This window comes from Orcinus orca, chromosome 20, assembly GCF_937001465.1.
Source record: "Orcinus orca chromosome 20, mOrcOrc1.1, whole genome shotgun sequence".
Taxonomy (NCBI): domain Eukaryota; kingdom Metazoa; phylum Chordata; class Mammalia; order Artiodactyla; family Delphinidae; genus Orcinus; species Orcinus orca.
The window spans coordinates 47,606,427-47,633,578 of NC_064578.1; the positions used below are offsets into that span (position 1 = coordinate 47,606,427).

The following is a 27,152-nucleotide window of genomic DNA, read 5'->3' on the forward strand; positions in this document are numbered from 1 at the left end:
CTCTCGTTCAGCTGGAACGTCAGAGGTGAACTGCTCTTCTTGTAGTACCACATCACGGGCCTTCCCGAGCTTGTGCGTGTTAGACGGCTTAACAGCCATCTTGACTCTGCCCACCACGTCCCCCTGATGTAGGGAAGGGACGGTCCTGGAATCGCACCCCCCACCTCACGGTGGTTAGGGGGAGAAGTCCAGCTCCACTGCCAGCTGGGGGGCGGACTGGTACGGCCAACATCCCTTCTCCCTTCCGAGCAGGCAGCCACACAGGTGTGTTAAACAGCTTTAATCTCGGTCATTGCGGCTTCTCAGCACAGTAAGAAATATTGCACATGATCAACATGTTTTGTTCTGGGGATGGGGACAGGGTGGGGGAATCACCTTCTTAGAAAGTACAACCCAAGCTGGGAGGGCAGAGGGGGTGGGGAGAGAGAACCCTCCCCGTGCCTGTGGCAAAGTGCAGGAGCCCCCACCCCCAAACTAACCTGAGTCCAGCCCCTCTGGGGAAAAAAGGGGTACATGAACTCCCCCTACTCCACAGGCGCCTCCCTGTGGCCCTAGGCCCACACTACCCTCCAGCTTGCAGCCCTCACACGAGCCATTTTGCATAAAGTACAAGTGAAAAGGTCTGAAGGTAACACACTCCAGGTTATGTACAGGGGCTCGGTGAAGGGAGACTGTGCCCCCTGCTTCCCTTCAGCTGCCCCCCATCACAGGGAGGGAGCTGTGGGGGGAGGGGGATAGACAAGAGGAGCAGGCCTCATTCCGTCCCAAACTGGAAAGGACGCAATGGCTTTGCTGGGGAGGAGGTAACCATCCTGCCCCCCCATTCCTGCCACCTACATACTGTCCGTGTCCTGAGGGGAGTACTGTGGGTCTGGGGTCTTCTCAGGAGCCCCTCACCTGCCTGTGGCAGCTGTGGAGGGACCAGAGGGGGGTGGTGAGGGTTGGGGGGGCCCCTCCCAGCCAGGCTGTCCGGGCCCCGGCTCTGGGGGCGGAGGCAATGGCGGGGCAGCCGGGGCCGTGCCAGAGTCCGAGCCAGGTGAGGTGGGGTCAGGGCCCCCAGCAGGGCTGGGAGTGGGGACAGGGGCAGCAGCAGTGACAGTGGGGGGCGGTCCAGGGAGGGGGGCCTCGGCTCCCGGGGGCTGCTCTGTGGGAGTGGCCGCCTGCATGATCTTCTGGCGCACCTCACGGATCTTCAGCTGCAGACAGACCTTAGAGGGGAAGATGTCTGCATAGCGGGCCTGGAAGGCTGCCGTGGCCTGGGCTGCGGACAGAAGGGTGGTGCGGAGGGCAGGGTGAGATGAGTGGGTAGGCCCCCTCCAAGTGCCCCCCAAGACTCCGCACCTGCTTACCTGATGGGAAGAAGCCATGGTCCTGGAAGAGCTGCATGACGAGGGCCCGGCGCTGGTCCAGGGTGCGCCGCAGCGACGAGTAGGGCACCTTCTCGTATTCCAGCTCCCCGAGCACATCCTCAGCTTCTGTACCTGGGAGCAGCGCAGGGAGCACAGTCGAGCCTCCGCAGCAGCCTGGCCCTCCACCACTGTCCGAGGGGCCACTCCGCCCTCACTGAATTCTATTTCACAGTGGGGTTTAGAGATGGAACCCACCCAAAGTCACGTACCAACTTAGGGACCTGTTGAATATCAGAACCCACCCTTGACCTGCTGTCCTTCCTCTCAGCAACACCCACCCCACCTCTCCCATCTTTAACCCCGTTCCTGGGACCCCCACCCCCCTTGGAGGCCCTAGGACCCCCGTAGCTCTGCCTGCCACCACACCGGCACCTGTACGGTCAAAAGTGAAGATGTCCCCCTCGCACTTGGCACTCTTGGGGGTGTTGGGCTCCGAGCTGCAACTGGAGCGTCTCCTCATCTTACGCTTGGGCGAGGTGGGGTCCTCGGGGGCTGAGTCCAGGTCTGGTCAAACAGAAGCAGGCTCAGTGGAGATGGCCCCAGTCTGTCCCACCTACCCTGGGTGCCTTGCGCTCGCCTACCAGTGGAGTTCTTCCTCTTCTTGCGGTAGGAGCCCAGGATGGCCCGGGGTGAGGTGGCCAGAGACTGCAGGGTGGGCGAGGGCAACACCTCCTCAGGCCGAAACTCGGGCAGCTCAGCAAAGCGCTCTTCGAAGTCCACCTCCGACAGGACCCTGCTGGAGAGCGGGCAGGGTCACCTCCTCTGCCCCAGCCTGCAGCTGCCCCCTCTGCCACCAACCCACACACTCCAAGTCCCCCAGCCCATGCTCACTTGTCCACAGAGTCAAAGGTCTTCTTCAGGGGCGGGGGCCGCACCTTGACCTTCTTGCCGACACTAGCCGCCTCCTTGCGCTCGGGGGTGTCCCCAGCTGCCCTCCCACTGCTGCCCTCACTGCTGCTGCCGCTGCTACCAGGGGCTGGGGCTGGAGCCGGGGCCGGGCTGGGAGGGGTGGGAGGCTCCCCTCGGCTCTCCAGGCCCAGCCCGGGGACACGCCAGTCTGAAGATGAGCTGGGGAATTTGCTGGCCTGGGGTGAGGATGGCAGGGAGATGGAGGACACTGGGTTCAGACTCACCTGGGCAAGACCCAGAAATACAAAAGATGAATGCTGACGGCCAAGACACAGAGCCATGGGGAAGACCCAGTCATGCAGACAGATAGGCAGGAAGACAGAGGAGGACCCACAAGGGCACAGTTTGGACAGGGACGGAAGAGGGGTGGAACAGAAAGGCAGGCAGGGGACTGAGGGGCCAAGCCCAGCAGGCCTGCTGGACACTCACCATGGTCTCAGGGCCCTTGGCACTGGTCCGCTCCTCAGCAGGTGGGGGCGGCGGGGGACTGCTCCGGGCCGGGGGAGCCCAGGTCTCTGGGGGCAGCGGAGGGGCTGGTGTTGTTGGCCGCCCCTCAAGCTCTGACTCAGATGCAGGGGGCTCACGAGCTGGGCCGGGCTCCAACGGCTGCCGGGACGCAGGGCCTGGCCGCCCAGGGGCACCTGCCTCAAAGGAGCCCACAGGAATGCTGGCGATGGCCGCCTTCACTTTCTGGGGGGCCTTGGGGGTGGGCCGCTGGGCCTTGGGGGCCACTAAACTGTAGGTCATGGAGCCTGCTGGTAAAGAGAGTATTTGCTGAGCCAGGCCTGACTAGAGCCCATCCCCTGGGTCTCCCCACTCACCCCACCCTCGGTTGGCCCGGCACCCACCTGTGGCACTAGGAAAAGGGCTGGTAGGGGCCGGGGTGGCAGTGGCGGGGGCCGGTGGGCCCTTGGGCAGGATGGTGGCAGCAGGTGGGGTGGTGTTGGTGGCCACGGTGTAGACCAGGCCTGGGGGAGCCTGGGATGGCTGGGCCAGGGGTGCTGAGGAGGTGGGTACGGGGCTGCCAGGGTAGAACGCTGTGATGACGGGACCACTGGGGGCTGCGCAGGTGGGAGGCAGCTGGGGGCTGGGCACGGGTGACACGCCCACCTGGCCAGGAGCCAGCAATGGGGCTTGGCCTGCAGAGAGAAAGACAGAGGAGAGGCAGGGGACCGAGTTAGGGTCGGAGCTGCCTCAGCCCCACCCTTGGTCCCCAGCTGCCTGCCAGGCCACCCCTCACCTGAAAGCAGGGGCTGCACGAAGGCGGGGCCGCTGGGCCCCAGCGAGGTGAAGCCTAGGGCTACTGAGCTCGTGGGTCCGTACGAGGTGACTGTTCCAGCCTGACTGGAGGCAGGACTGGTACCCAGGGGCAGCGCATGCCCGCCTGCTGACTGCACGTAGGTGATCCTGCCGCAGGGAGAGGAAAGAGGAAGGTGTAGGTGAGCTGGCCCCACCTAACCCCTTCCCTGCACTCACCTCCAGATGAGGGCTCAACTGCCATTACCTGGTGGAGGAGGGCAGCAGAACCTTCTGAGGCTGAGAGGCGGGTCCGGGGAGCGTGGCCGGGCTGAGGGGCGGCACCAGGCCGCTGGGTGTGCTCACAGGCACCGGAGTTAGCTGGATGATCTGTGGGCAAGGGCACCACAGGCTGAGGTGAGCTGGGGACCCAGAGTGAGGCAGGGGAGGACCAAGACCTCGGAGGCTGGACCTCAGCAGAGACACGGGACAGAGAAATTGGGATGGGGACGGGAAGGGAGAAACGAAAGCAAAGAAGACAGCGACAGATAGGAAACACAGAGAAGGGACAAGGTACAAACACGGAGGGCAGAATCAAGATATGCACAGATGTCGAGCAAGACAGAGACCAAGAGACAAAAAGGGAGAAAAGGAGAAGACTGAACGACAGACAGACGCAGAAACCACGGGACATAGAGGCTAACACCCAGGAAGAGAAGAATAAGAAACAGGCGGGCCACCACCAAGGTGCCCTTACCTTGCTGGGTGGCTGAGCACCGTTCTGCACAGGTACTGAGAAGGGTGGGCTCACCAGGGGCAGCGGCTGGCCGGCCCCTCCTCCCCGCACTGACATGCTAGGGGTGGCCAAGGGCACTAGTACCTTCCCAGGTAGCAGCTGGGCTGAGCCACCCGGGGGCGGGGCCTGCACAGGAGAAACTGACTGGGCTGCAAGTTGAGAGACAAGGGAGCAGGTGGTTACAAAGGAGTTGAATAAGCCTGTGGACCCTCTCTGTATGCTGCCCAGCCCAGGCCTCACCTTTCGGGGGCGGGGCGGAGGGTACGGACTGCAGGATGGGGATGCCAGGAGTGGGTGCGGTGGCAGCCAGGACTTTGCCGTTGGTGGAGGTGCCCGGCGGGAGGGTGAAACGGATGCTGGTGGTGGGTGCAGGGCCGCTGGGAGCCGCTGCCTTGGTCCCAGGGGCTGGTGCTGGGGCAGGCGCCACTTGAAGTTGCTGGGGCAGCGTGGGCAGAATATACTGCACCTGGGTGATTCCCCCAGCCTTGCCCAGGGGACCTGGCTGCAGGATGCCCAGGGGCATTGGCCCATTGGGCCCACTCCCAGCACCTGCTCCTGAGCCCGCAGCCGTCCCGCTGCCAGGGCCCCCCTGGGCAATGAACTGGACAGCTGGGGGCGCTGGGGCCCCATAGCCCGGGGCGCCCACCAGCAGGTTGGTGACAGTGGCAGGCGCCTTCCCCACAGTGCCCAGTAGGGGTCCAGCCACCAGATGTGAGGCTGTTGAGGTGGCTGCTCCCGACTTCTTGTCTGAATACACTAAGCTGACGCCCAGTGGGGAGCCCCCAGGCGCCCTGGACCCAGCGACTGTCTCAGTCCTGGCACCGGCCGTGTCATTTGGAGACGCTTCTGCCCGGCCAGAAGTGGGGAAAGGCTTAGAGGCGATGGGCACAGGAGTGCTGCTGACAGGCCGCACCACATTGGTAACCATGGTGGCGGCCGGGCGGGACAGGGGGGCTGCTGGGGCCCCATAGGCCAGCGACGGGGCTGGGGCCGAGGGCATGCGAGCTCCGCTGCCCTCCCGTTCCTCCTTGTTTGAGGGCAGGACCAGTGTCTGCAGAACACTTCCTCCCCCGCTGGGAGGTGCCGCAATGACTGAGGGGCCTGGTGGCTCCAGGCCCCCCACGCTTTCAGGTCTCTTGCGCCGGAAGGTGGCAGGATCCGTGGGGAGAAACCGGGTGGCCTTAGGCGTTGCTGGGCCCCCAGTTCCAGGGGGTGGGGGCCGTAGGGGACCTGTTGTGCTGCCCTGACCTGACTCCTGGGCCTTGAAGGTCCCTGAGCCCAGCGGGAAGGAGGTGGCTGCTGAGGCCGAGGAGGAGGCAGGCGAGGATGAGGAGGATGGGGTGGGCCCGTAGCCTTTGCCGAAGCCGGCAGGTGGGTCTGGGGGCCCTGGGGGCTCAGGGTCCAGCGATGGACGGCAGTGAGTAAAGGAGGAACGGATCACAGGCGAGAACACCTTCCGACCAAATCCCTGAGTGGCAGGAGAAGGGAGACACAAGCATGTCAAGGGAGCCTGGATACCCACACCCTGCCCATCCTGCCCATCCCAACCTCCCCGTCCCGCCTGGCAACCAGGCCAGCCGAAGGCCTCCACTCATCCAGGCTGAGACCCAGTTCCCCACGGAGCAAGTAGCTCACCCTCTCTGCGCCTTAATCTCCCCCTCTGTCAACGTACAGAGAAGTTAACATTCCCCCCACTTCCCAGGATACGTGAGACCAGACAGCAGCAAGTCCCAAGCTCTCACCTTGCTGCCCTCTGGGTCCTCCCCAGAGCTGTCTCCGCTCTCGCTGTCGGTCACCCGCTCCTTGCACTTGAGGTCAATGTCAGTGGTGCTGAAGCCATCGTCAGCTGAGAGAGCAGAGGGAACAGTGCTGGTAAAGGGCTGGGTGCAGGGCTGCCCAGGAGGAACAGTGTGGAGCCTGGCTCTGGCTTCGGCTCTGCCCCGAGTCAGCAGTTAAGTGCTGTCCAGGAATGCTGTTCCTCCCCAGGAACAAGTGTTGTTCCAAGTGTTGTCCAGGAATGCTCTGCCCACCTGCCCGCCAGCAGACCCTAAGAGCACACTGGTAACAGCACCTAATACTGTGTCCAATGGCCCGGCCATGCCCGTGTCCTCCCGGCTTCCTGTCTGGCTTGGGGCTTCTTGCGGGCAGGGCTGGGCTTACTCAGTAGGGCCTGAACTGAACATGCCCGTAATCACACACGAACATGGAAGGGAAGAAAAGGAAGGGGCCTAAGGGCCTGGACCAAATCTCCGCCCACCCTCCAAACCTTAGCCAGCTGCTTCCCTGCATAGGATTCCGGGCCCTGCAACTGCTTACCAATGACATCATCATCCCCTTCCTCCTCACAGATGACCATGCGTTCCTCGTCACTGGTCATGTCCTCACTGGCTGCACGCTGGGAACGGGAGGCCCGGGTGGGCAGCAGTGGGGGCCGCCCACTGGCTGCCAGAGTGCCTCCCTCACCGGGGGCCGCAAAGGGGCCTGGAGCCCCATACTGGGTGGAAGGCTTTGGGCCAGAGTAGGATGCAGGGCCAGACACCATCTGCAGGAGAAGTGCAGGGAGAGTTCAGCCAGTGCTGTCACCGTGGTCAGCCCTCCCTGCACATCGCCCCTACCCCCATGGCCTGCACTCCAGACCTGAGTCAGTTCCTGTAGTGCCTGGCTGTCTACTTCCCCGCCATCCAGGCTGTGGACCCCGCTGTGGGAGAAGGCTCGGGGCCGGGCTGAGCCAGGTCCGCCGACTGTGTGAAGACGTTCTGCCCCACAGGAGCTGCTCCCCGGAGGCTTGGTGTCCGAGCTCAAGAGTGTCTGGGCTGTGACGGACAGGAGCTCCGAGGACACTGTAGGGTGGAAAGAAAAAAGTGTCGCAGTCAGGAAGCCTCCTCCCAGTGCCCAGGCTGGCCAAGCCATCCACAGATATTTCTAGATACCAGGCAGAAGCAGGTTGGACTTCCTGGGCCACCTGGCAGAAAAGAGATACCACCCACCAGGCCAGCATTTTCCCTGGTTCCTGCCCTCTTGGGTTGCGAGGAGCAAGCCCACTGCTCCCTGGGAGGCAGCCTTTCTGAGAGCATGAAAGCCTGGAGACAGGTATGTGTGGCGTTGCCTAACTAATAACTGCTGGACTATCTGAGCCTCTACTTCCTCATCTCAGAGAAAAAGGAACGTCTCCTCCCTCACAGAGTCGTGGGCCCAAACCCACAGGATCACTCCAGAGAAGCGCCTCAGAATGGTGCCGGGCACACTGAACACCCTCAGTCAGTAGAAGCAGCCAACGAGGGGCTTCCAACTGTGGTCTTGAGAGCCAGATGAGCTGGGGTTTAAATTCAACCTTTGCTACTTTCTAGTTTTTTAGCGACTTCATGCCAGTGCTCTTTTCTCTCTAACCCGTTTCCTCACACCTGCAAGGTTAGGCACGCTTCTGAATACTGAAGATTATGCTCCTCTTGCCGCCTGTCATGGTAAATGCTCAGCAAATGACACTTGACAGTAAGACTTCTGCTCAGAAACCTTATCTATTTGGACCTCCCTGACCCCTTCACAAGTGATAAGTACCAGTTCCTTTGTGAGTAAGGGTCCTCAGATAAAAGAGGTAAAGCTGAGAAGAGCTTCTGGGGAAGGGGGTGAGCAAGCAAAGGGGAGGTCGGTGTCAGGGCAGAAGAGCCAAAGGGCTCACTAACCTCCAGGGGCAGCGGCGGTGCCTGTCTCCGACATGCTCCGCTCCCTTGGCTCCTTGTGCCCCCCTGCCAGCCCCAGGCTTGTAGGCTTGGCCTCTGAGCTGGACTTCTTCCGGTCCTTGTTGCACCACTTCCAGTCTGGGTGGGCCTTAAAGTGGGCCTCTTTCACCTGGCAGGAGAGGGCAGGGAGACCCTTCACTCACCCACCCTGCCAGAGGAAGCCGAGCAGCTGAGAGGAGGCGGAGTTACCTGGAAGGCCAGGTCGTGGTACTTCTGCTTCTCCTTGGGCCCCAGAGCGTACCACCACTCGCCCAGGATCTTACTGACGGTCCGGTTGTCCTGGTTGGGGTGACGCTGGTGGACCAGGGCCCGGTGCCGCTTGCTGAAGATCATGAAGGCATTCATGGGCCGCCGGATATGGTCCTTCTCCCTCTGCAGTAGACACAGGCCCGAGCAGGAAGGTTAGGACTGGGGAGACGGGCTTGGGCGGCCACAGGGTGGGCTGGGGACAGGTGGAGATGAGGCACCTTGTTGGGGCTGCGTCCATCCTTCTCTGAAGATGAGTCTCGTTCCTTGGGCAGGGCGCTGAGGGACTGCGTCCGGCGTTTCCCAGGCGGCAGAGGCAACTGGATCTCAGGAGACATGATGGAGAGGAAGCTGTGGCGGGAGCGGCAGGGCAGTGAGAGCCATGTCTCTGGCCACTCCACCCTCCTCCCCAGTCCCAAGCCTCAGGGCACTCACGCATCGTCGTGGTCACTCTCTGTCTCACTGTCCAGCCGGGGCTCTCCTGGAGGACCAGGGGCCTCCTCCTCCGTCGTGGGAAGGGGGCCCTTTCCAGGTTCCACCACCCCCAAAGTGTGGGGGGGTCCGGGCCCTGGGCTCTCAGGGCATGTAGCTCCAGGGGGCCGCCCGGGGTCAGCATTCCCCGTCCCGCCTGGTGGCTGCTCGTGAGCAACAGCTGCCGACTCAGCAGGCTCTGGGGGCAGAGCGGCAGGCAGGTCAGAGGGCTCCCGGGCCATCTCGACCCCATCCCCATGCCTTCCCAGAGCCTCCCAGCCCTCACCTTTGCTCTGGTTGGAGGCCACTAGGTGGCTAGCAGGTTGCTGGGCCTCACTTGGCTGCACGGAGGGGTCAGGCTGGCTGGGGGCCAGGAAGGGGACTAAGGAATGCCAGGGGAACACGGCCACAGAGCGAGGTTCCACGTTCGTCCACACTGTGGGAAGGAGTCAGCTGAGCTGTGCGGCAGGAGAGCTTGGCCTTGACCCCCAACTCAAACTCTTCTCCACCCTGGACAAGGTGGCTCCACCCCTTCTTTACACCCCCTTCCTCAATCCCAGAGCCCCCTGGGCTCGTGCATGCGACATCACTCAGGAAAAACTCCTCCCTGAAAGAGTTCTAGATTTTTAAGAAAGAAAACAGAAGCAGGGAAACGGTCCTCACACCCCACTCCCTCCCCCACCTCCACCCCCACCTCCACCAGCCTTGCCACCAGGGACCAGGCCAGAGAAACGACTGGCTCCTGTCGCCAACCAGGCCATGTTTGCTTGCCAACTCACTCTCTCAAGGCCCCTAGACCTTAGCAAGGCTGCAGACCCTCCCTCAGTCAATTCCCATCACCGTGTTGCCGTCTGACAGTGCCCCTCACCTTGGCCTCATACTCCCTTTCTCTTTTCCTGAGGCAGACGGCCCAGTCTCCCTACCCTCTCCTCCCTCCCCACTACTCACAGGGCATGGGGTCTCAGGCCTTTCTCCTTGCCTCCCTCCCCCTACCACAGACCCCAAGGAGCCAGACCTGCCTTTCCCAGGCTGGGCACAGGTGGCTCCAGCATCTCTTTCCTCCTCAAAGACAACCTACTGCCCATGAAGAGACCTCCCAGCCTCCCTCACTCTATACCCCTGAGCTTATCTCCAGTGTAGTGTCCAGCCCCCTTACCCAAAAAGATGGGAGGATGTGGTAAACTCTTCAGACAAAAAGGCACAGACAATGGGACAGACGAGAGAATTATTACAAGACTCTGCCCAGGCAAGGCAAAGGGGCCAGGTGTTTCCTTAAGGCTACGCACAGGAAGGTACTTCCCTCACCAGGGCGCTGGTCCTAGAGGTCCAACCTTCTGCTCCAGGAGCTGGGTGGTAAGGGAGCCAGCCCACCCCTTACGGCTGAGTCCCACCCCTGGCTGGACTCCTGGGGCTGGCCCAGGCTGGGAGTGGGCTTCCTACTCACTGCCAGCTCCCTGGGGGAAGTGGAAGCAGCAGAGGAGGCCCCTGCTAGGGGAAGACCAAGAAGAGAAGAGGGAAACGCCCTAGCCCTGGTCCCCATCATTCCAGGCTCCCCCTGATCTGGATCAATCTGACCTAGGCTGATTCCCCCCGCCAATGCCTTCCGAAGGCTGGCCTAGCGGAGCCCCTATGTGAGGCACTGGCCTCAAGACCTGATTCTGTGAGGTGCTGACAAAACAAAAAAGTAGATATCAAGGCAACAGGAGAGGAACAAAGAAGCCCACACTGGAAAAATGACTCAAAACACTATGAAGATCCCATCCACTACCACGGAGGCACTGGAGCCCCAAAAGCCTGCTGGGCCCTCCAAACCCATGACAGCCTTCAGAGACCCGGACCTGTCCCTCTCTTCACAAGGATCTTTCCCATCAGGCCCCCTCATCTTCTGCTGGGTGGGAAAGAAGGGGCCCAGTATACAATGGGAGAACAGTCTTTTGGTCCTGTCCCTCCTGAACTCCTCCCTAGTGCACTACCCTCCAGGTTCCCGGGTCTCTTCCTCTCTCTGAAAAGCAAACCACCAACACGTCACTCTGTTCTGAGCAAACAGTGCCTCACTCCCTTCCCAAGACCTGTCCTTAGCCCCACTACTCAATCACAGCCCCTAGTCCCTTCTCCCTCTATTCCACACCTGGCACCAGCAGGTCTCACGCTGCCCCTATTCTAATCCATGCCAGGTACTCTGGCACCCCTCCTCACCTCCCATGACAACATACCTTTCCCACCCCACACCTAAACACCACAGCTGTCCTCAGCTACTCCCCACTCTGCACTCCCATCCCTCCACTACACTCCCACCTGCCGTCACTAACCACTCAGACCAGCCGAGCTCTATAACTTTCCCCTCTACTCTGCCTCCACCGTTCTCTTACTATAACCCCATCACCATTACTTCGCACTCAGCACCCCGACACCTTGACCCCTGCAGTCCCAGGGCCCAGGCGCTACTGACCGAACATGCCGAGGCCACGGGAGGCCGCGCCGGACGCGGGCACCAGGGGCCTGTGGGCTGAGTACATGGTCCGGCACGGGGTGGCCCGGCCGGGGCTCGCGCCTCCTCAGCGGCCGCCGCCGTTCCGCCCGCCGCCGGCTCCTCGGCCGCCACCGCTCGGGCCCGGGGGGAGCTGGAGGCCGTCGCCGCATGCCCCCCCCACCGCCCCCCCACTCCGGCCGCCCCACGCGGGGGGTCTCAGCCGGGCGCGCCTGCGCACAACGCCGCCTGCCTCCCGCCGCCCGGGGGGCGGGGGGAGGTCAGAGCGCGCCGGCCCCGCCCCGCCCCCCGGCGCGCGCGGGGGCCGTCACGGGGCGCGCGGCACCCAGGCCATCGGCGCCGCCCCCTCCTTCTCCCTCCTCCCGTGCGGAGCCGGGCGGGCGGGGCAGGTGGGGCGGGGCGCGGCGCGCGTGCGCGGGGGCGGCCCCCTCCCTTTCCCCGTTCGCTGGCTCGCTCCCTCCCTCCCTCGCAGCTCTGGCGGGTAACGGCTCTGGCCCCGAGCGCCCCGGTTGCCGGCGCCGCGCCCCGCCTTTCCGGGCCTGGGGCCCGCGGCTCAGCGCCGGGTCGGCCTCCGGCCCCAGGCGGGCAGACGGACGAGCGTGCGTGCGTCCGTGCGCTCCGAGCGAGCCCCGCGCCGAACCGCCGCCGCCTCCCCGCCCCGCCACTACTACGCGCTCCCCTCCCCCCGCCGCACCTCCCCCCGCCCCTTCCCCGCTTCCCCCGCGGCCTTCCGCGCAAGCCCGGCCCACCGCGCGCGAGCCCATTGGCTGCCGCCGCCGCGCGCGGGTCAGGCCCCGCCGCGCCCGCCCCCATTGGCCGCCCCGGGGGAACGTCAGTCATATGCAAATAAGGGCAGGGCGGGGCGGGCTCCGGTTGGACCCAAGCCGGCCCGGGGCGGGACCGTGGGAGGAGGGCGGCAGGGAGGGCGCACTGCAGTAAAGGCACTGAGCCAGGGGGGCGGTTCGGGGCGCCGCGCTGCAGAGGCCCGGGGCTGTGGGTGGTGCTTGTGTGTCCAGTCCGCGCGAGGAACACGCTCACGCGCGGCTCGGCCCACCTCCCTCACGCCCACCTGGGCACGCGCGGCCCCGCAGGGCAGACAAACTGCGTGTAGGGTTGGGCGAGCCACCCCCTGAGCCCTCACCAACTCTCACAACAGCAGTCACAAACACACACGCGCACACACACACACTCCTCATAGACTTTCCTACCACACCCATTATCTCATACACAATCCAGGGTCACATGTACCCTCGGTCTTACACACGAAGTCAGAAGTCACACACCCGGAACACCTCACACAAATGTACTACCTCCCACACTAAACGTCCATCACTCCCCACCCACCATCACACACACTTGTTCTCACCCATCTTTTTCACATCACCCATTTCATACATGCCCTGTCATATGTGCTTCATCAAGCATATCCTCATACATATCCACCAGCCCATGTGACTCATACAAACACACAGCATATCAAACAGGCAGAATTATCTCATACACCTCATCACAGCCACTGCTTGTCCACAGCACACACCCTACATCCCTCCAACACAACCACACACTCATATGGCCTTCCTGGCAACCCCCAACCCCAACACAGGTAACTCTCACAAATGCCATCATACTGACCCCAAACACTATGTAAACTTGCCCTGGTGAGCACTAACTACTTCAGTACCCTGGCTCAGGAGGTAAACAAAGTGCCATGGCCATTCCCATTGATTCAGCTACCCTGCCTGACACTTAGCAGCCACCTGGGACCCTCTACCTCACAGTGTAAGGCAGGGGGCCACAACTCTGGGCTGGGAGCCACCCTTTCCAAAAGAGGAAGAAAGGAAACTAACACTGGGGCTGCTACATGCTGGGCGCTTGTATGTATAACCCTGTGCATTGAATCCTCACAGCCACTAGGGAAGTACACTTTATTATGCCTGTTGTTCAGATGAGAAAACGAGGCTCAGAGAAATTGAATAAATTGTGCAAGATCATGCAGCCAGGACATAGCAGCCCAGCACTCCAACTCAAGTGCTCTTTCCACTACTGAAAATTTCACCTCAGGGTGGACACAGGCAGAGAGACTCCCAACAGAGGTCTGGGAATATGTTCAGACAATGATATCAGAGGGACTGGTGAACTATAGAAAGGTCGGAGGGTACACACGGAGACACGGGCAAGGTCTGGGGCCCACCAGGCAGACGCAGAGGCCTTGGATCACCCAAGAAGGGCCCTGAGGCCACATCCAGTAAAGGCAGAGGCCTGGGGTCACACCTGGGCAGGTAAAGATTGCACAGGCTCAGATGCACCAAGACTAGGGTCCTTCACCGGTGGGATCAGTGATAGGCACAGACAAACCCTTTTCCCAGCCTTCTGCAGCTACAGACAGAGATGAAGGCATGGAGAGGGGGCAAAACCCGGGTAACCTGGGCCCAGAGGGAAGGGTAAGGTCTGTAGCCCTCTGACCTCCAGAGACTACAGGTCCAGACACTTGGCTGTGAGCCTGGAGAGACCAACAGAGGGACTATTAGGTGACTGCCCCCTCCTCCCTATGCAGCCCCAGACTCAGACCCTCCATTACCTCACTGCCCCAGGGACTGCAATGTGAAGCAGAAATCAAGGCTGAAATCAATGTGGCCTGCTCTATCTCCCTACCACTGCCCCCTCCTCTCCCCACCGGTGAGTCACCTACTGGCAAGTTAACCCCTTCCCCACTGCAATGAAGCCCAGGGACTGAGCTCAGAGGAGCCCTGCCGCCAGCTCCCCCACTTCTGTTGGGTGAGAAAAAGAGCTAAGCCTGGCACAGTAGGGAAAGAGGGCCCCAGACATCTGGGAGGGTTGCACATCTGGTAGAAGACAGTGCCCACATAGGAGGGATGGGAAGAGGCCCCTTACAGGGCAGGGTACAGCCAAGTGGGGGCCCAGCCTAGCAGGGAGGGGCCGGAATCTGGGTGGGAAGGGCCCCCCTGCCCTGGGCACTGGGCCAGCCCTATACTTAGCTTCCATTGTTTGGAATGGAGGAACCCTGAGTGGGGGTGATTAGGAGTGGAGAAGAGGGAGCAGGTCCTGTCCCCAGACAGCTCCATATCTCTAGCCACCCCCAACCCTAACTGGGGCCTCCCTAGTTGGAAAAGTCTGAGGGGGGTTCCCCAAACCAGGGCCCCAGCCCCATCAGAGAGGGGGTGCATCACCATCCTTCACTCAGAGCAGGTACTAGGCAGAACTACGGTGCAGCCACCCCCTGCACGACCCCATAGCCAACTCCACAAAAGGCTTGGCCCCAAACAGCCCGCACAGCACCACCCCACCCCAGCCTGGGGACAGGGAGCCCAGATGGAGACAGCAAGTGCCACCCAGGGTGGCACAGGCTGAGGCCCTGCCCAAAGGCCTGGGGCGCACAGCCAGGGATGCCGACAAGCTGAGGGACAGGCAGACATGCTCTGAACTCACGGGCCCCCGTTTACTGAGCACGAGAGGCACCGTGCCCCGCCGCCTGCGGCTCCCCACCCTGCTCTCCAGGCCCGGGTCCCCCGCCTCGGCTCACCACCCCAGTGTCCCCAGCTCCCCTCACCCGCTCTCCACATACACACCCACCCACCCACCCCGGGCGGCGTCGGAGACGGCCAGGGTTGCCTGGGGAACGAGCCCAGGATTGGACTGGTGCTGCTCGGGAGGGATGGGGGCCTAAAAATAGCGCCAGGGTGAGTCAGTGAGTGGGGCTGGGGTAGGCAGGGGGACCAGAAGGGAAAGAGAGGCAAGCGAGAGGTGCGGGGGAGGCTCCCCAGGGATTGCAAGATGGGCGGGATAGGATGGAGGGCGGGATATGGATTTGGGGGTAGAAGAGGGGGTTGAGGGGGAGTGTACAGGCGCCGGGGCTGCGAGGGCTGGTCCCCGCGGGCTGAGGGAGGGGCCACTGCCTGGGCGGAGGAGGGGGCGCCGCCCTGCGTTCTCCTCCCCAGCCCCGAGCTCACGAGATTTTCCACTCGCCGCCTGGCCCCCAGCCAGCTCCCGTCGGGCCCCACAAAGCCGCTTTGTGCTGGGAGAGCGGGCGGGCACCCGGCCGGCCTGACACCCACGCGGGCAGCGGCGGTGCGCGGGTCAGCTGGCACCCGAACTGTCTGCTGCGGGGGGGGGTACCCCCACCCTGCCCAAGGACGCGGCCGCGCAAGGGTTAATGACGCAGGGGCCAGGGTAGCAAGTCTCAGCCAATCGCCGTCGGCGGGCGCGACAGCGGCCAATGGGAAGGCCGGAGGCCCGACGCCCCGGGCCTACCCCCTGGGGCGCGAGAATGGGCGCGGCGCTGACTAGGTGCCCGTCTGGATCCACAAAGCCCCCGGTACACCCTGTTTCCCGGGCTGCTTCGCAAAAAAAAAGGCTCAGAAGGGCGTAGGATCTCGCAGTCAGGAGGTGGCACGGTCAAGATTCGAGCCCAGGTCTGCCTGGCTTCAGAAATCAGCTTTTCCACCGAAATGGGGAGACGGGGGTTCCCAGTCCCAGGCCCCCAAGCGGAGCGGGAACAGGCAGGGGACGGGGTGCGGGCGGAGGCGGCGGCGCGGCAGGCTAGGGTCCAGCCGCCTGCGGTGCAGCCGCTGCCGCCGGTGGTAATGGGAGCCAGACGCCGTCGTCGCCGCTAATGCGCCTCCCTCTCGGCCACTAATGGAGCCATTAATGCCGGGCGCCGGGGGCTGAGGGCCACACACACCACCCTGCCGCTGCGCATGCGCGCGCCAGCAGCCCCGCCACCCGCCGCCAGCAGGAGGCAGCGTGACCCCTTGCAGTGCCTGGCGCTGGGGGCTCTTCCAAGACTCACTTCACTCCTGCTACCTCAAAAAAGCCTCTTCTCTCTCCCGCAAATCATCCTCTTCTTCCCAGCCTAGGTCTCCTTCCTTTCCAGGGATCTTTGACACCCTGATCCAACCCTTGCCCTCTGCTCTAAACCCTTTCTCGGCTCTTCACAGGCTGACATTCAAGCATGGCCTGGCTGGACCTGTCCTCCTTGGCACCCTTCTGCCAAGACTAGGCTCATGTCAGCTCCAGCCTTAACTGGCCACTCAGAGGTCATGCACTTTCATCCCTCCTGGCCTTTGCTCCTGTGGCTAAGCCTGGATGGCCCTTCCCTTTCTTTCACTACCCTGAAATCCACTCATTCCTGCTTCAGGTCAAATGTCACCTCCAGTGAGAAGCCTACCTGAACCTTCCTCACCGCCTCGCATTAAGCCACAGAGTTTTCTCTCTCCTCGGGCCTCCCCAGGCTCTGTATCTCCCTCTGCTCATCCTTGCCGGTGCCTGCATCCACATCTGCCTTCCCCACCCACTTATCCCAGGGCTGCTCAGCCTGGACCTCGTAGAGGGATGAGGAGTGACTTCTGGTGGGAGAGAAGGGGTTCACTGTTTGAGACAAAACAAATTCTGGTGGGCAGAATCTGGATCTGGATCTGGGGAGTCAGGACTTGGCTCCTCTCTGGGCCTCATCTTCCCGACGCACCCAAGCATAGCTGGTGGATGCCGCCTAGTCTCTGAGGTCCTACTGGTTGGGGTGGACTGCACGTGGGACTCAATTAAATGGGGCTGGCACCGAAGTGTCTCCTGAAAGGCAATGGGGGTGGTGGTGGTAGGGGTGATCTGGGTCATGCCCTCGAGCAGGTGGGTGGGCACAGGAGCTGCTTTCCTGCTTCTCCCCCACAGCCGGATCTCCTAGCTTGGCCCAAAAAGCCCCCGCCTTCCTGCCTGTCTTGGGAACAGGTGCTTGGGTGTTGATGGGTCTGCAGGATGGCCCCCAACACCTCTCAGCAGGTTTCAGGGACATTAGTGGGCATTTAATTTGTCAAGGGACATGCGGGGGTTCCCAGGCCTAGACATTCTCCCAACACTCCCCATTCTCCCACCTGTTCCCCAAGGAGCAGGAGACCTGGTGCTTAGCAACTATCCACAGACTTAAAGGAACAGAGTACCTGATGTGCACAGAGTGGGGGTGGGGGCTAGGATGGGGGAAACATGTCCGTCTAAAGAATGGGAGAAGGAGGGCCAGAGGAGAGGCCAAGGCTGGACCAGAGACAGGATTCCAAGATGGGGGAATCACAACAGAAAGAAGGTGGAATGAAGCCTCAGACCAGAACTGATGTCTAAGGAGGTACAAACCTGGAAAGGCATAGAGAGCCAGACTCAGAGAAAGTCAGACAGAAGTCCAGAGAGAGAGAGACTCGGGGCCAGAAACAGAGCCCTAGACAGAGACAGACATAGGAACCCAAGAGAGAGACAGATAAACATACAGTGGCTCAAACAGGCAGATGGGCAGACAGGCCCAGGAGAAGGGGCACTGCCTGTCAATATGGGGAAACCAGGCGGAAGCTGGGAGCTGGAAGGGAGGCCATGCCAGAAACAGGGCTGAGACATCTGGCCTCCTGGGCCAGGGCTGCAGGCCCTGGGGCGGCTTCCTCTCCTGGGGAGCAGGCGGGAAGAGTCAGAGGGAGGTGGCAATGGCAGCTGGCTGGCCCGGCCATGCACAGAATGTAGAGAATGCCGGCCCGCCTGCTCCGGCAAGTCCCCCAGCGGAAGCAAATGCCTGGCGGGGGGGCAGAAGCAGGCAGGCTGCCCCGGGCCACCCCCTCACACCTGCTGCCCTGACTGAGGGTCAGGCCCTGGCATGGGCGGGCAGAAGGGGCCAGGACTATAGCCTCACTCTTCCACTGGGCACAGTCTGCCCTATCTGGGCCTCAGAGGGAGAAGGCCCCAAGGTGCCTACCTCCCAAGGGTTTAGGAGGGCCTCTGAGAGAAGAACAAAAGGGCCTGCTGGCTGGGAACCTGAGGGCAGCCTGGATACCTCAGCATGGGTGTAGTCAGGGAGGCGCTGCTCAGAACCGCCAGGACAGGCACTGGACAAGTTCTGACGACCAGGTGGCTTCCAGCAAGGGGCCTCCCCTCCCTGAACCTCAGTTCCCCCCCTTCCCCTGACAACAGGGCTGGTAATCCCTGTTTCATAGCATCAGGACGTTGCGATGAGGCTGGGCGCATGGTAAATGCTCAATAAAGTGGGCTACTATTATTGTTTTCATTATTCTAATTGAGAGTGCTTAAGAGCCTGGGCTCTGGAGCCTGACAGCCTGGATTCACACTCTGGTTCTCCCTCTTCCTAGCTGGGTGACCTTGGGCAAGTCACTTTGCCTCTCGGGCTACAGTTTCCTCCTCTGTCTACTGGAACTAATAATCGTGCTGATCTCCTGGGTTGTTGTGAGGATTCAGTGAGTAAAGGCTCAGTCAGCGCTCACTGAGCAGTGTGCCAAGCACATGCATGGGTGGTACTCAATAAATTATTATTACTGTTACTTCTAGTAGGAAGAGTCCTGTGATCTAGAGATCGAGAGACCTGGTTCAAGGCCCAGTCCTGCCCCTCCCTAGCTGGGTGACCTTAATCAGGACTCTTTTTCTGTCAGGGCCTCATTTTCCTCATCTGGAAAATGGTGGCAGGAACCCCACCCCCCACCCCCAACCACCCTGGTAGGTCTCAGGTCACCTGCATCGTGCCATCCCTCCCCACAGGGCAGCAGTGAGGGGCATGACTGACCGATGCTATGTATGAGGGCAATGTCGGGGGCTGTAGGCATGTGGGGGTGGGGGCTGAGGGGGATGGTAGGAGTCCGTCTGCTTCAGTTTCTTCATCTGCCTAAGGATAGGAATCCCCGCTGTGCCCACTTTGTGGAATTTTGCTCATATCAACGACGATAACAAATGTAAAAAATGTTGGGGGTGGGGCAAAAAACACAGCTCACAACCTCAGTATATGAGCATGAGGGGCAAGCGTAGTCTTTGTGTCCCTCTGCCCGGGTCTGGGCTGGATCTCAGTGAGGGCAGGGTCTGGGCCCCTTCCTACATTGGTCTTTGCACCAGCCTAAGACACAGCAGCTCCTACCCAGATCCACAGCCCAGACTCTTTCCCCCCTGGTCTCCCTGCCTCTGGTCTCAGGGGCTGGAACTCACCCTTCATGGTACAGCCGTGGTTGGGTCGGCTCAAAACCTTCCATGGCTCTCAGGATAAAGTTCCCAAGTCTTAGAAGGACCCTCTATGATCTGACCCTTGATGTATTGCTCACCAACACAGCCACACATCCCAACACTCACCCACTGTCTAGAGCCCCTGACTTAGCAGATTCAACTTCCTTCAAATTCTTGCTTTCGCCTCAAGGCCTTTACACACTCTTCCCTCTGCCTGAAGGTCCTCCTGCCGGCCTTGCCAGGCTCCCCTCTGCACACCCTTCAGGTCTCACTTTAGACCCTGCAGGTCTCACTGGCCCCTTCTCCAAGAAGCCCTCCCTGACTTCACATGGCCTCCTGGGCTTCCTCCACCCCAGCCCTGACCACTCTGGACAGCTACTATCTGGGGACAGGTCTGTCTTACTCCAGGGACCATGAGCCCTTTGAGGACAAAGCTGTGTCCTTAGCATCAGCCAGCATAGGGCCAGGCACAGAGAGGGGGCCTCAGTCAACAGTGAATTAATAAGTAAATAAGAAAAAGATGCTAGGGAAGGGGCTGGTGACGGGTCTGTCACCCTCCATGAAAGTTGCTCTGACAAGGTCCAGGCCAGCTGGCTTTCCAGCACCATCTCAGAAATGCCTCTCCCCCCACCCCTGGCCTCAGCCCTCTAGCCACTCTGGCTGTGCTCAGCAGTGCTCCGTCTGGCCTCGGAGCCTTCCCAACGGCCTCCTAGGAGGTTCTCCTGTCCCACGGTTGCTAGTTCCAACTCATCCTTCAACTCTCAGCTTACACGCCCTTTCCTGAGGGCAGCCAGACTAGGTTCACATCTGGAAGCATGCCCAGCTCACGCCCAGCTCCCCGCCATGGCACTGACCACACCTGTGCTATTTACCAGGTGCAGTGGTGAAGATGAGGGCTCCAGTCCTGGTCCTGCCACCACCTGGCAGAAGGACCTGTTGGAGCCTCAGTCTTCCCATCAGTAACCCAGGCAAGTTGGTCACGAGCCAACCTGCCTGGGTTTGAAGGCTGGCTCCAGGATTTACTAGCCATGTGACTCTGGGCAAGTTACTAACCTGGCCTCAGTTTCCTCTAATTTTTTTTTTTTTTTTGGCCGCACTGCACGGCTTGTGGGATCTTAGTTCCCCAACCGGGGATCGAACCCGGATCCCTGAAGTGGAAGTACGGTGTCCCAACCACTGGACCACCAGGAAATTCCCAGTTTCCTCTAAATGAGCATAATCATAGCAGGGTTCAGTATGTTGTGAGTGCTACGTTAAGGGGTGGGTGTGAGAGTTAGGTGCGATAACCCACTTGCAGTGCTTATCACAGTGATACCCCTGCCAGTCCTCCAGGCGTGGGAGCTGTCAACATGATTATCATCTCTGTTACCCCATCAGCTCTGTGGCGGCCTGGCTTTGAGCCTGCACTCAGGAAAGGTGTGCTGACTGATGGACCCCTTCAGAGTACATTCCCAACAGGAGGCTTCTGGAAACACTGCACTGAGCCTTCAAAGTCCACGCCCGGGGACCTCCCTGGCAGTCCAGTGGTTAAGAATCCGCGCTTCCACTGCAGAGGACACGGGTTCGATCCCTGGTCGGGGAACTAAGATCCTGCTTGCCGCACGGTGCGGCCGGAAAAAAAAAAAAAGAAAAACTCCACGCCCTTGCCTAACACGTGAATTCCCACCGGAACATCTGTGCAGAGAGGAGGCCAGCCTCCCCTTGAATCCCACCCAAGGTGGGGAGCTCACCTCTCTTGAGAGCCAGTTTGCAAGGGGCCCTGTGCAAAATGAGCCCTCGCCCAGCCCATCCACCTGAACCTCTTACCTGTCCCAGGCCGGCCCATGATGACTTCCTTTTTGGGGGCAGGATGGCTGGTGTAGCTGCTGGGCACCAGGACGGGCAACAGGGCAGCAGGTGACGGGTGGAAGGCCACCGGCTGGAAGGGCGAGGAAGCCAGGCCAAAGGTGGGCATCGGCTGGGCCACAGCCGTCGGCGCAGCTGGAGGCACAGTGATGGGCACGGGGGCCGGCAGAGGTGGAGGCAGGCCAGGCTTCCCACTGGCCATCCCGGGCGGCACCGGAGTCTCTCGGCAGCCCCGCCCAGGTCCCCCGGCCCGTGCCTCACTGCCAGCGCCCACCTCCCCAGGGAATTTGGAGGGCAGCGGCACGTCGGGGTTGCGGACGATGACGGGTGAGTCCCGCTGCACGGCAGGCACCCTGCGCACGGAAGGCCCAGGATCCGAGGTGAGGCCGGCAGGTGGGGGCAACAGCAGCAACGGCGAGGGCTGGCGGGAGCGGGAGAAGGGCACGGCGGGCGACACAGCACGGAAGCCAGCCGGTGTGGAGGGTGTAGGTGTGTGGGACACCGAATCCACACCAGAGTCTAAGCTGTCACTCTTGGGGAAGTCTGGGGCGGCTCCTCCGCCTGCTGCACCAGGGGCCCCCAACGCCCCTGGGTGGGGCAGCAGCTCTGTCTTCCGTCGCCCAGGGCTGATGGGCACAGTAAAGGTCAGGTTGGTCTGGAAGGTAGGTAGGATGCCAGAGGAATGGCGCTCTCGGGGGGCAGGTGGGGGTGGGTGAGGGCCCAGGTCTGGCGGCGTCAGCACGCCTGCCTTAGGGGTGCTGGCGCTCAGGTGGCGACTGCGAACAGCAGTGCGTTGGATGACTGGCGAGGCGTTGATGGGGCTGAAGTTGGCAGGGCGGAAGCCGAAGAGTGGTGAGGGTGAGGGTGACGGGGCCGGCGAGAAAGGTGACTGCGTAGAGACGGGGGAGAAGGAGGGTGTGCCCGAGCGAGAGCTGCCCAGTGACACCAGCATCACAGCCGCTTCACACTCATCGAACTCAAAGCGTGACAGGTCAGCAGGGGCCACCAGGCGTGGGCGTGAGTCTCCCCGGGCTGCCACGCTGCTGGCCTCACTGTCCCGAGACGTCTCATCACCCCAGTCGAACTCGGTGCTGCCCTCACGGGCCGCCACACCAGCTGGCCGCCCAGCCCCACCTGGGCCACTGTCCGCCAGGCCCTCCATCTCCTTGGTTCGCATGGACAGGTGGCGGGAGCAGTAGCCCCGCCGCTGGGACTCCTTCATGCAGCCATCTCTCGAGCACAGCCGTCGCCACTGCTTGCCATTGAATTTCTTTCGAATTCCATTGGGTGTGCAGACCACGTCTCCCTTCTTGTATTTCTGCTGGGCTGCTGTCAGTGGCGTGCGGGCCCGGGCGGCCGGTGCAGCCCCCTTCTCCAGGGAGGCCACGCTGCTGCTGCGGCTGCCACCCTGGCTCCCCTCCTGGCAGGGCGAGGGCTGCTCGCCAGGGCGGCCTGGGCCGGCGAAGGCTGGGGACTTGGGTGGCGGTGACAGGAGCTGGGGCGGGGGCAGTGGGAGCAGGGCCGGGGTGCCCAGGGCTGGCGGGTGCTTCTCCTCACCCTCCTCGCAAGCCCCCAGGTGGCCACCAAAGCTGATCTTGGAGACCTCGGCATCCTCGGGCTGCTTGAGGTCCAGGGCAGCAGGGCAGGGGGGAAGGGCGGCCCCCGGCTCGGCCTGCCCCTCCTCAGGACCCGCCAGGGGCTTCCTCGGCAGGGCTTCGGGCTCCCACGGGGGCCGCAGCAGGCGCAGGCTGGAGCGGGCCACCCACACCGCGTCCTCGGGCTCACGCTGCGGCGGCTGCGGCGGGGTGGCCGCCGGGCCCGGCTGGGAGCTGGGGCCAGGGCTGAAGCGGACCTTGTAGGCAGCTGGCTTGGCGGCCACCTCCACCACCACCCCGGCACGGTAGGCAGCCACACCGGGCTCCACACAGGTACAGACCGCTGTGCCCACCACCAGCGCAGCCGGCGGTGGCGTGGCATCCAAAACCACATCCACACCACTGCCAGGTGCCCCCTCGTAGAAAGTCAGGGCCCGGTCCCCAGGGAACTGCACACCCAGGTCCTGGCTTCGGCGCACCTGGCGCACCACAGCCGGCAGGAAGAGACCGTCCCCACGCCGAGCCAGCACCCGCTGGGACCGCAGCTGCCGCAGGTCATAGCCACCGCTGGTGCTGCCAGGGGGCCAGGGACCTAAACCACCAGCTTCGGCCGGCTCATCTTCCAGGTCGGCCGAGTGCTCGCTGGCTGTGTCGGTGGAGGAGGAGCGGGCAGAGGTGGGTGGCTGCGGAGGCACCCCCGGGGTGCCCGCCTCCTCGGGGGTCCGTGCCCGCTCTTCAGGGGCACCAGCCGCCCCACTGCTGCCACTGCCGGCCCCATGCTCCTCCACATACTTCTTCTTGGGCGCTCGTGACTTGAACGTGGCTGTCTTTCGGCTGAGTGAGGGCTCCCAGCGGCCTGCCTCCCCCTCCCCCTTGGGTTCCTCGGCTGGGCCTGGGGCCGGGTCGTCGGGGTGCAGCTCTGGGGGCAGCCCTTCAGCCCCTGTGCCCCGCTCGGCCTCCTCCTCACCCTCCTCAGCCTCTTCTGGCCCCGGCTGCTGCTGCTGAGCCTCATCATCTTCCTCCTCTGGCTTGTCACCCTCCCCAGCCCCTCGCCGCCTCAGGGCCTTGGCCCTGGTGGCTGGGGGGGACTTGCCACCGCTGCCAGAACCTGGGAGGCCGGCGCACGCCTTCTTCATTGGTTTCATCTTTCGTCCACCTGCAGGGTGAGAGGCCAGACACGGGTCACTGGGAGCGACTCGGGAACACCTCCACACCCACTGCCCCCAAGACTTCCGACTTGCTGAGGTCACTGCCTCAGCGCCACGGTCCCCAAGCTCTCCTTCCTGGCTGTCTTCAACTCACGTAGGCCTCTGGCCAGCACCCAGACACAGACTGGCACTCGTGTCCCCTGAGCTATACACTCTGGTTCCTTGGGGACCCTCACATGATCTGCTTCCTCTGCAGAGGACAGTAGGTGCATGCACACACTCTGACTGCCCCAAGGGGACGTGAGAAGCACTAACGGTTCACGTCTATGGAGCACTCACTTGGAGCCGAGCCCTGGGCTAAACTTGCCTTTATTAACCCATGTCATCCTCACAACAGCCCTAAGAGGCAGATGCTACTATCAGTCCCATTTACACTCGAGGAAACTGGGGCACGGAGAGATCAAGCAACTTGTCCAAATTCATCCAGCTAGGAAATGGCAGAGCTAAGATCTGAACCCAGGCAATCTGGCTCCAGAGTCTGTGCTCCTAACCATTTCAGTGTGCTGCCTGTCACATGATCCTTGTGCTGTCACTGTCCAGAGAACACACACACACATGCACAGGCACACAGTCACAGAAAGGGAGATGACTGGGCTGTGATGTGAGCCTCTCTCTACCACCCCCCACCCCTGCCCGGGCAGCCTGGCATGGCCAGGCATTGTGGGAAGGAGTGGGCAGCTAAGAGTCCCAAGGGACAGCTGCCCACTCTGCTCTGCACCCCAGGCCTGCCAGGTATAGCCATCTCCCCAGATCCTGGCAGGGAACAGGCAGGGGCACGTCTGGGGCAATAGCTCATACCCAGTGCTATGACAGGGCCGTGCATAAGCACACACGCACACGCGCGCGCGCACACACACACACACACACACAGCACACACACGTCATCACACAGTGGGACACAGAGCTACACCGCAGGGTTTCACTGTCCCACTGGATGGGAGCCTGCCCCTCCCCCCACAGCACCCAGCATGATACCCAAAAGCCCAGCCACCCCCCTTCTGGTCTGCTTGCATCCCCGCCCTGACTGGGCTGGCTCTAACAGGGTGGCTGAGCCGACTGGGCCCCCCTGGCCCCCAAATATGCCCTCAGACTCCAGGTGGGGTAAGTGGGAGAAGGTCAAAGAAAGCAGGACAAGCCCAGCGGGCCAACCTCACCCACTTCCTGAACAGTCATTACTGCCCGCCCCCTTTCAAGCTGCCCTAAGAGAAGGGAAAAAACTTTACTCTGAAGTGACTAAGAGAACCTGAGAGGACAAAAATGGGCCTCTGGGAGGGTTGGGGGATCCAGGACCATAGCCAAACACCATCAGAGGCACCCCGACGCCGTCTTCGGGCTCCCATGGTACCGCTGACCTCATGGGAGAGTGACCTCTCCCACTCGGGGCCTGCTGCTCCTCAGGATCCTGCAGTCCCAGGATGCCCCTTCTCTGGGCCAATCCTGGGGTCCTCACAGGCAAAGGCTGGAGGGCCCGGGGCTTCTCACACTGGGGCAGTCACCCAAGTACCCGGGAGCTGGGCAGCCGCCACCACCTTCTCCCCACTGACCTGCTGGGCCACCATCCTGGGCATACCCCACCCAGGGCCTACAACCACACTGCCTGGCACCCCTGGACCCTGCTGCCCGGCCCAGCCTCTTCACACCAGAAGCCAAGCCTCTTTCTTTCCCCTGGGGCCTACTCTCTTCCTGTCCACACCTCTTTGGATAACTCCCACCCAAGGCCCTGTGGGCCCTCACCTCCCTCAGGATCTGAGCAGTAACTCCTGAAGCCCAGGCTGGCCCAGGCTTTTCAGGGTCTCATGTCCTCTGTTCCCAACAGGCCTCCTGGCACCAGCTTCTCTGCCACTCTCTCTCCCACCCTGTCACCATCTCTATCTCTAGCTCTCTCTTCACAGGCCCTAGGCCCCCTCCTCAGTCACCCCCTCCTTGTCACCCTCATCTATCTCTGTCACCTCCTCCTCCCAGTCACTTTCATGTCAGCCATCTCTGGACCTGTCACCTTCTCTCCCCATCACCTCTCCTTGTCACCCCCTCCAACTCTGTCCCCTCCCTCTCCCTGTCACCCTGATCTAGTCCTGTCACCCCTCCATTCCTGTTACCCATTCTCTGCCCACCACCCCCTCCTTGTCACCCTTTTTCTGTCACTCCTCCTCCCCACCACTTCCTCCACTCTGTCCCCCCTTCCCACCACCCCGCTCACCCCTTTTCCCCTGTACCCCCTCCCCGTCCCTGCCACCTGTCCCCTCTCGGCCCCCAGCACCCCAAATCCCCCCTGCCCGTGTCAACCCTGGCCCCGCCCCTCACCTCGGGCTCAGCGGGGTTACGGGGCGGGGGGCCGTGGCCCCGGCTCGGTCCGGTCCGGTCCCTCCCCGCCCCCCTCCGGCTCTCCCTCTCGTTTCTCCCTTTTTTTTTACTCCAACACACAAAATGGTGAATGGACCTGCAACAGCTGGAGCAGCCAGCCAATCAGCGGCCACAACCCCGCTGACCGGCGCCGTCCTAGACCAATAGGTTTTCGGAGCCTAGTCGGCTCCGCCTCTCAACGACGAGCGACGCTTGCCACAACCAATCGCGCCCACCCGGCAGCGCTAGGGGGAGGGGCCAAAGTCCAAGATCGGCCTCCCTCTGGGACCGACACCAACCTGAGCCTACGACCGCCTGATCAGCCTAGGGTCCTGCCTTACAATAAGTAATGGACACCAGCATTGACCAATCGCAGACCGTTTTAGTGCAGAATGACGAATACAGTACCCTGTCGTCGTGCACTCTAGGCCGGAACCCAGCCTCTGCGAGGGACAGTAGCCAATGAAATGCAAGAAGGAGGGGCTAAGGGACAGGCTCTCCAATGAGCAAGCTCAGAAGGCGTGGCCTCAGCGTTTGTTGACCGGCTAGTCGCAATTCCTGCTGGGAATGGTAGTCTTCTTACGTCTCCGGCCCATAGTCGACAGTACATGGCAGACTACAACTCCCATGTGACAGAGTGCCTGGCGCTCCGAAGAACCCGTGCTAGGAGAAAAAGTCGAAAGGGCAGTTCCTCGTGAGTCTCACTGGGCGCCAGGAGCATCTTAGACCCAGGGCCCCGACTCACCCGGATTCCCGGCTCTGGCGTCGCTGCTGGCTCCTCTCAGTGGCGGCGGTAGCGGCACAAGGGGGAGGTGCGAGGAGCAGCCAACCGCCACCCGCGAGGCCCGCAGCCAATCAGCAGCGGCCGGGGCGGCGCAATGACCTC

General features: G+C 62.1%; 1 protein-coding gene across 10 annotated transcripts; it reads right to left on the reverse strand.

The window, feature by feature from the left end:
• Positions 1 to 265: 265 nt before the first annotated feature.
• Positions 266 to 27,152, reverse strand: CIC (capicua transcriptional repressor). 10 transcript variants are annotated; one of them, XM_033430882.2, is made up of 22 exons: positions 27,012 to 27,127; positions 26,675 to 26,929; positions 21,085 to 23,874; positions 9,091 to 9,240; positions 8,769 to 9,003; positions 8,555 to 8,684; positions 8,277 to 8,459; positions 8,031 to 8,196; positions 6,988 to 7,190; positions 6,667 to 6,892; positions 6,093 to 6,196; positions 4,591 to 5,818; positions 4,312 to 4,499; positions 3,823 to 3,944; positions 3,559 to 3,725; positions 3,167 to 3,457; positions 2,748 to 3,073; positions 2,241 to 2,542; positions 1,991 to 2,145; positions 1,782 to 1,913; positions 1,350 to 1,481; positions 266 to 1,261 (listed from the first exon to the last, which is right to left on the reverse strand). In XM_033430882.2, exons 3-22 carry the CDS (start codon positions 23,861 to 23,863, stop codon positions 894 to 896), a joined length of 7,587 nt encoding a protein of 2,528 aa, XP_033286773.1. In that variant the 5' UTR covers positions 23,864 to 23,874; positions 26,675 to 26,929; positions 27,012 to 27,127; the 3' UTR covers positions 266 to 893. The 10 variants fall into 10 exon arrangements, with proteins under 10 accessions (XP_033286773.1, XP_033286774.1, XP_033286772.1 ...); XM_033430883.2 differs by lacking the exon at positions 26,675 to 26,929 and having other exon boundaries at positions 27,012 to 27,152; XM_033430881.2 differs by lacking the exons at positions 26,675 to 26,929; positions 27,012 to 27,127 and adding an exon at positions 26,228 to 26,536.

Bases quoted from the DNA above. Each gene is read 5' to 3' on its own strand.
- CIC (XM_033430883.2), bottom strand. From the start codon at position 23,863: ATGAAACCAATGAAGAAGGCGTGCGCCGGCCTCCCAGGTTCTGGCAGC. The intron at 8,460-8,554 runs GTGCCTCATCTC...TGTCTACTGCAG, and splicing joins ATGGACGCAGCCCCAACAAG to AGGGAGAAGGACCATATCCG. The intron at 8,197-8,276 runs GTAACTCCGCCT...CTCTCCTGCCAG, and splicing joins ACCACGACCTGGCCTTCCAG to GTGAAAGAGGCCCACTTTAA.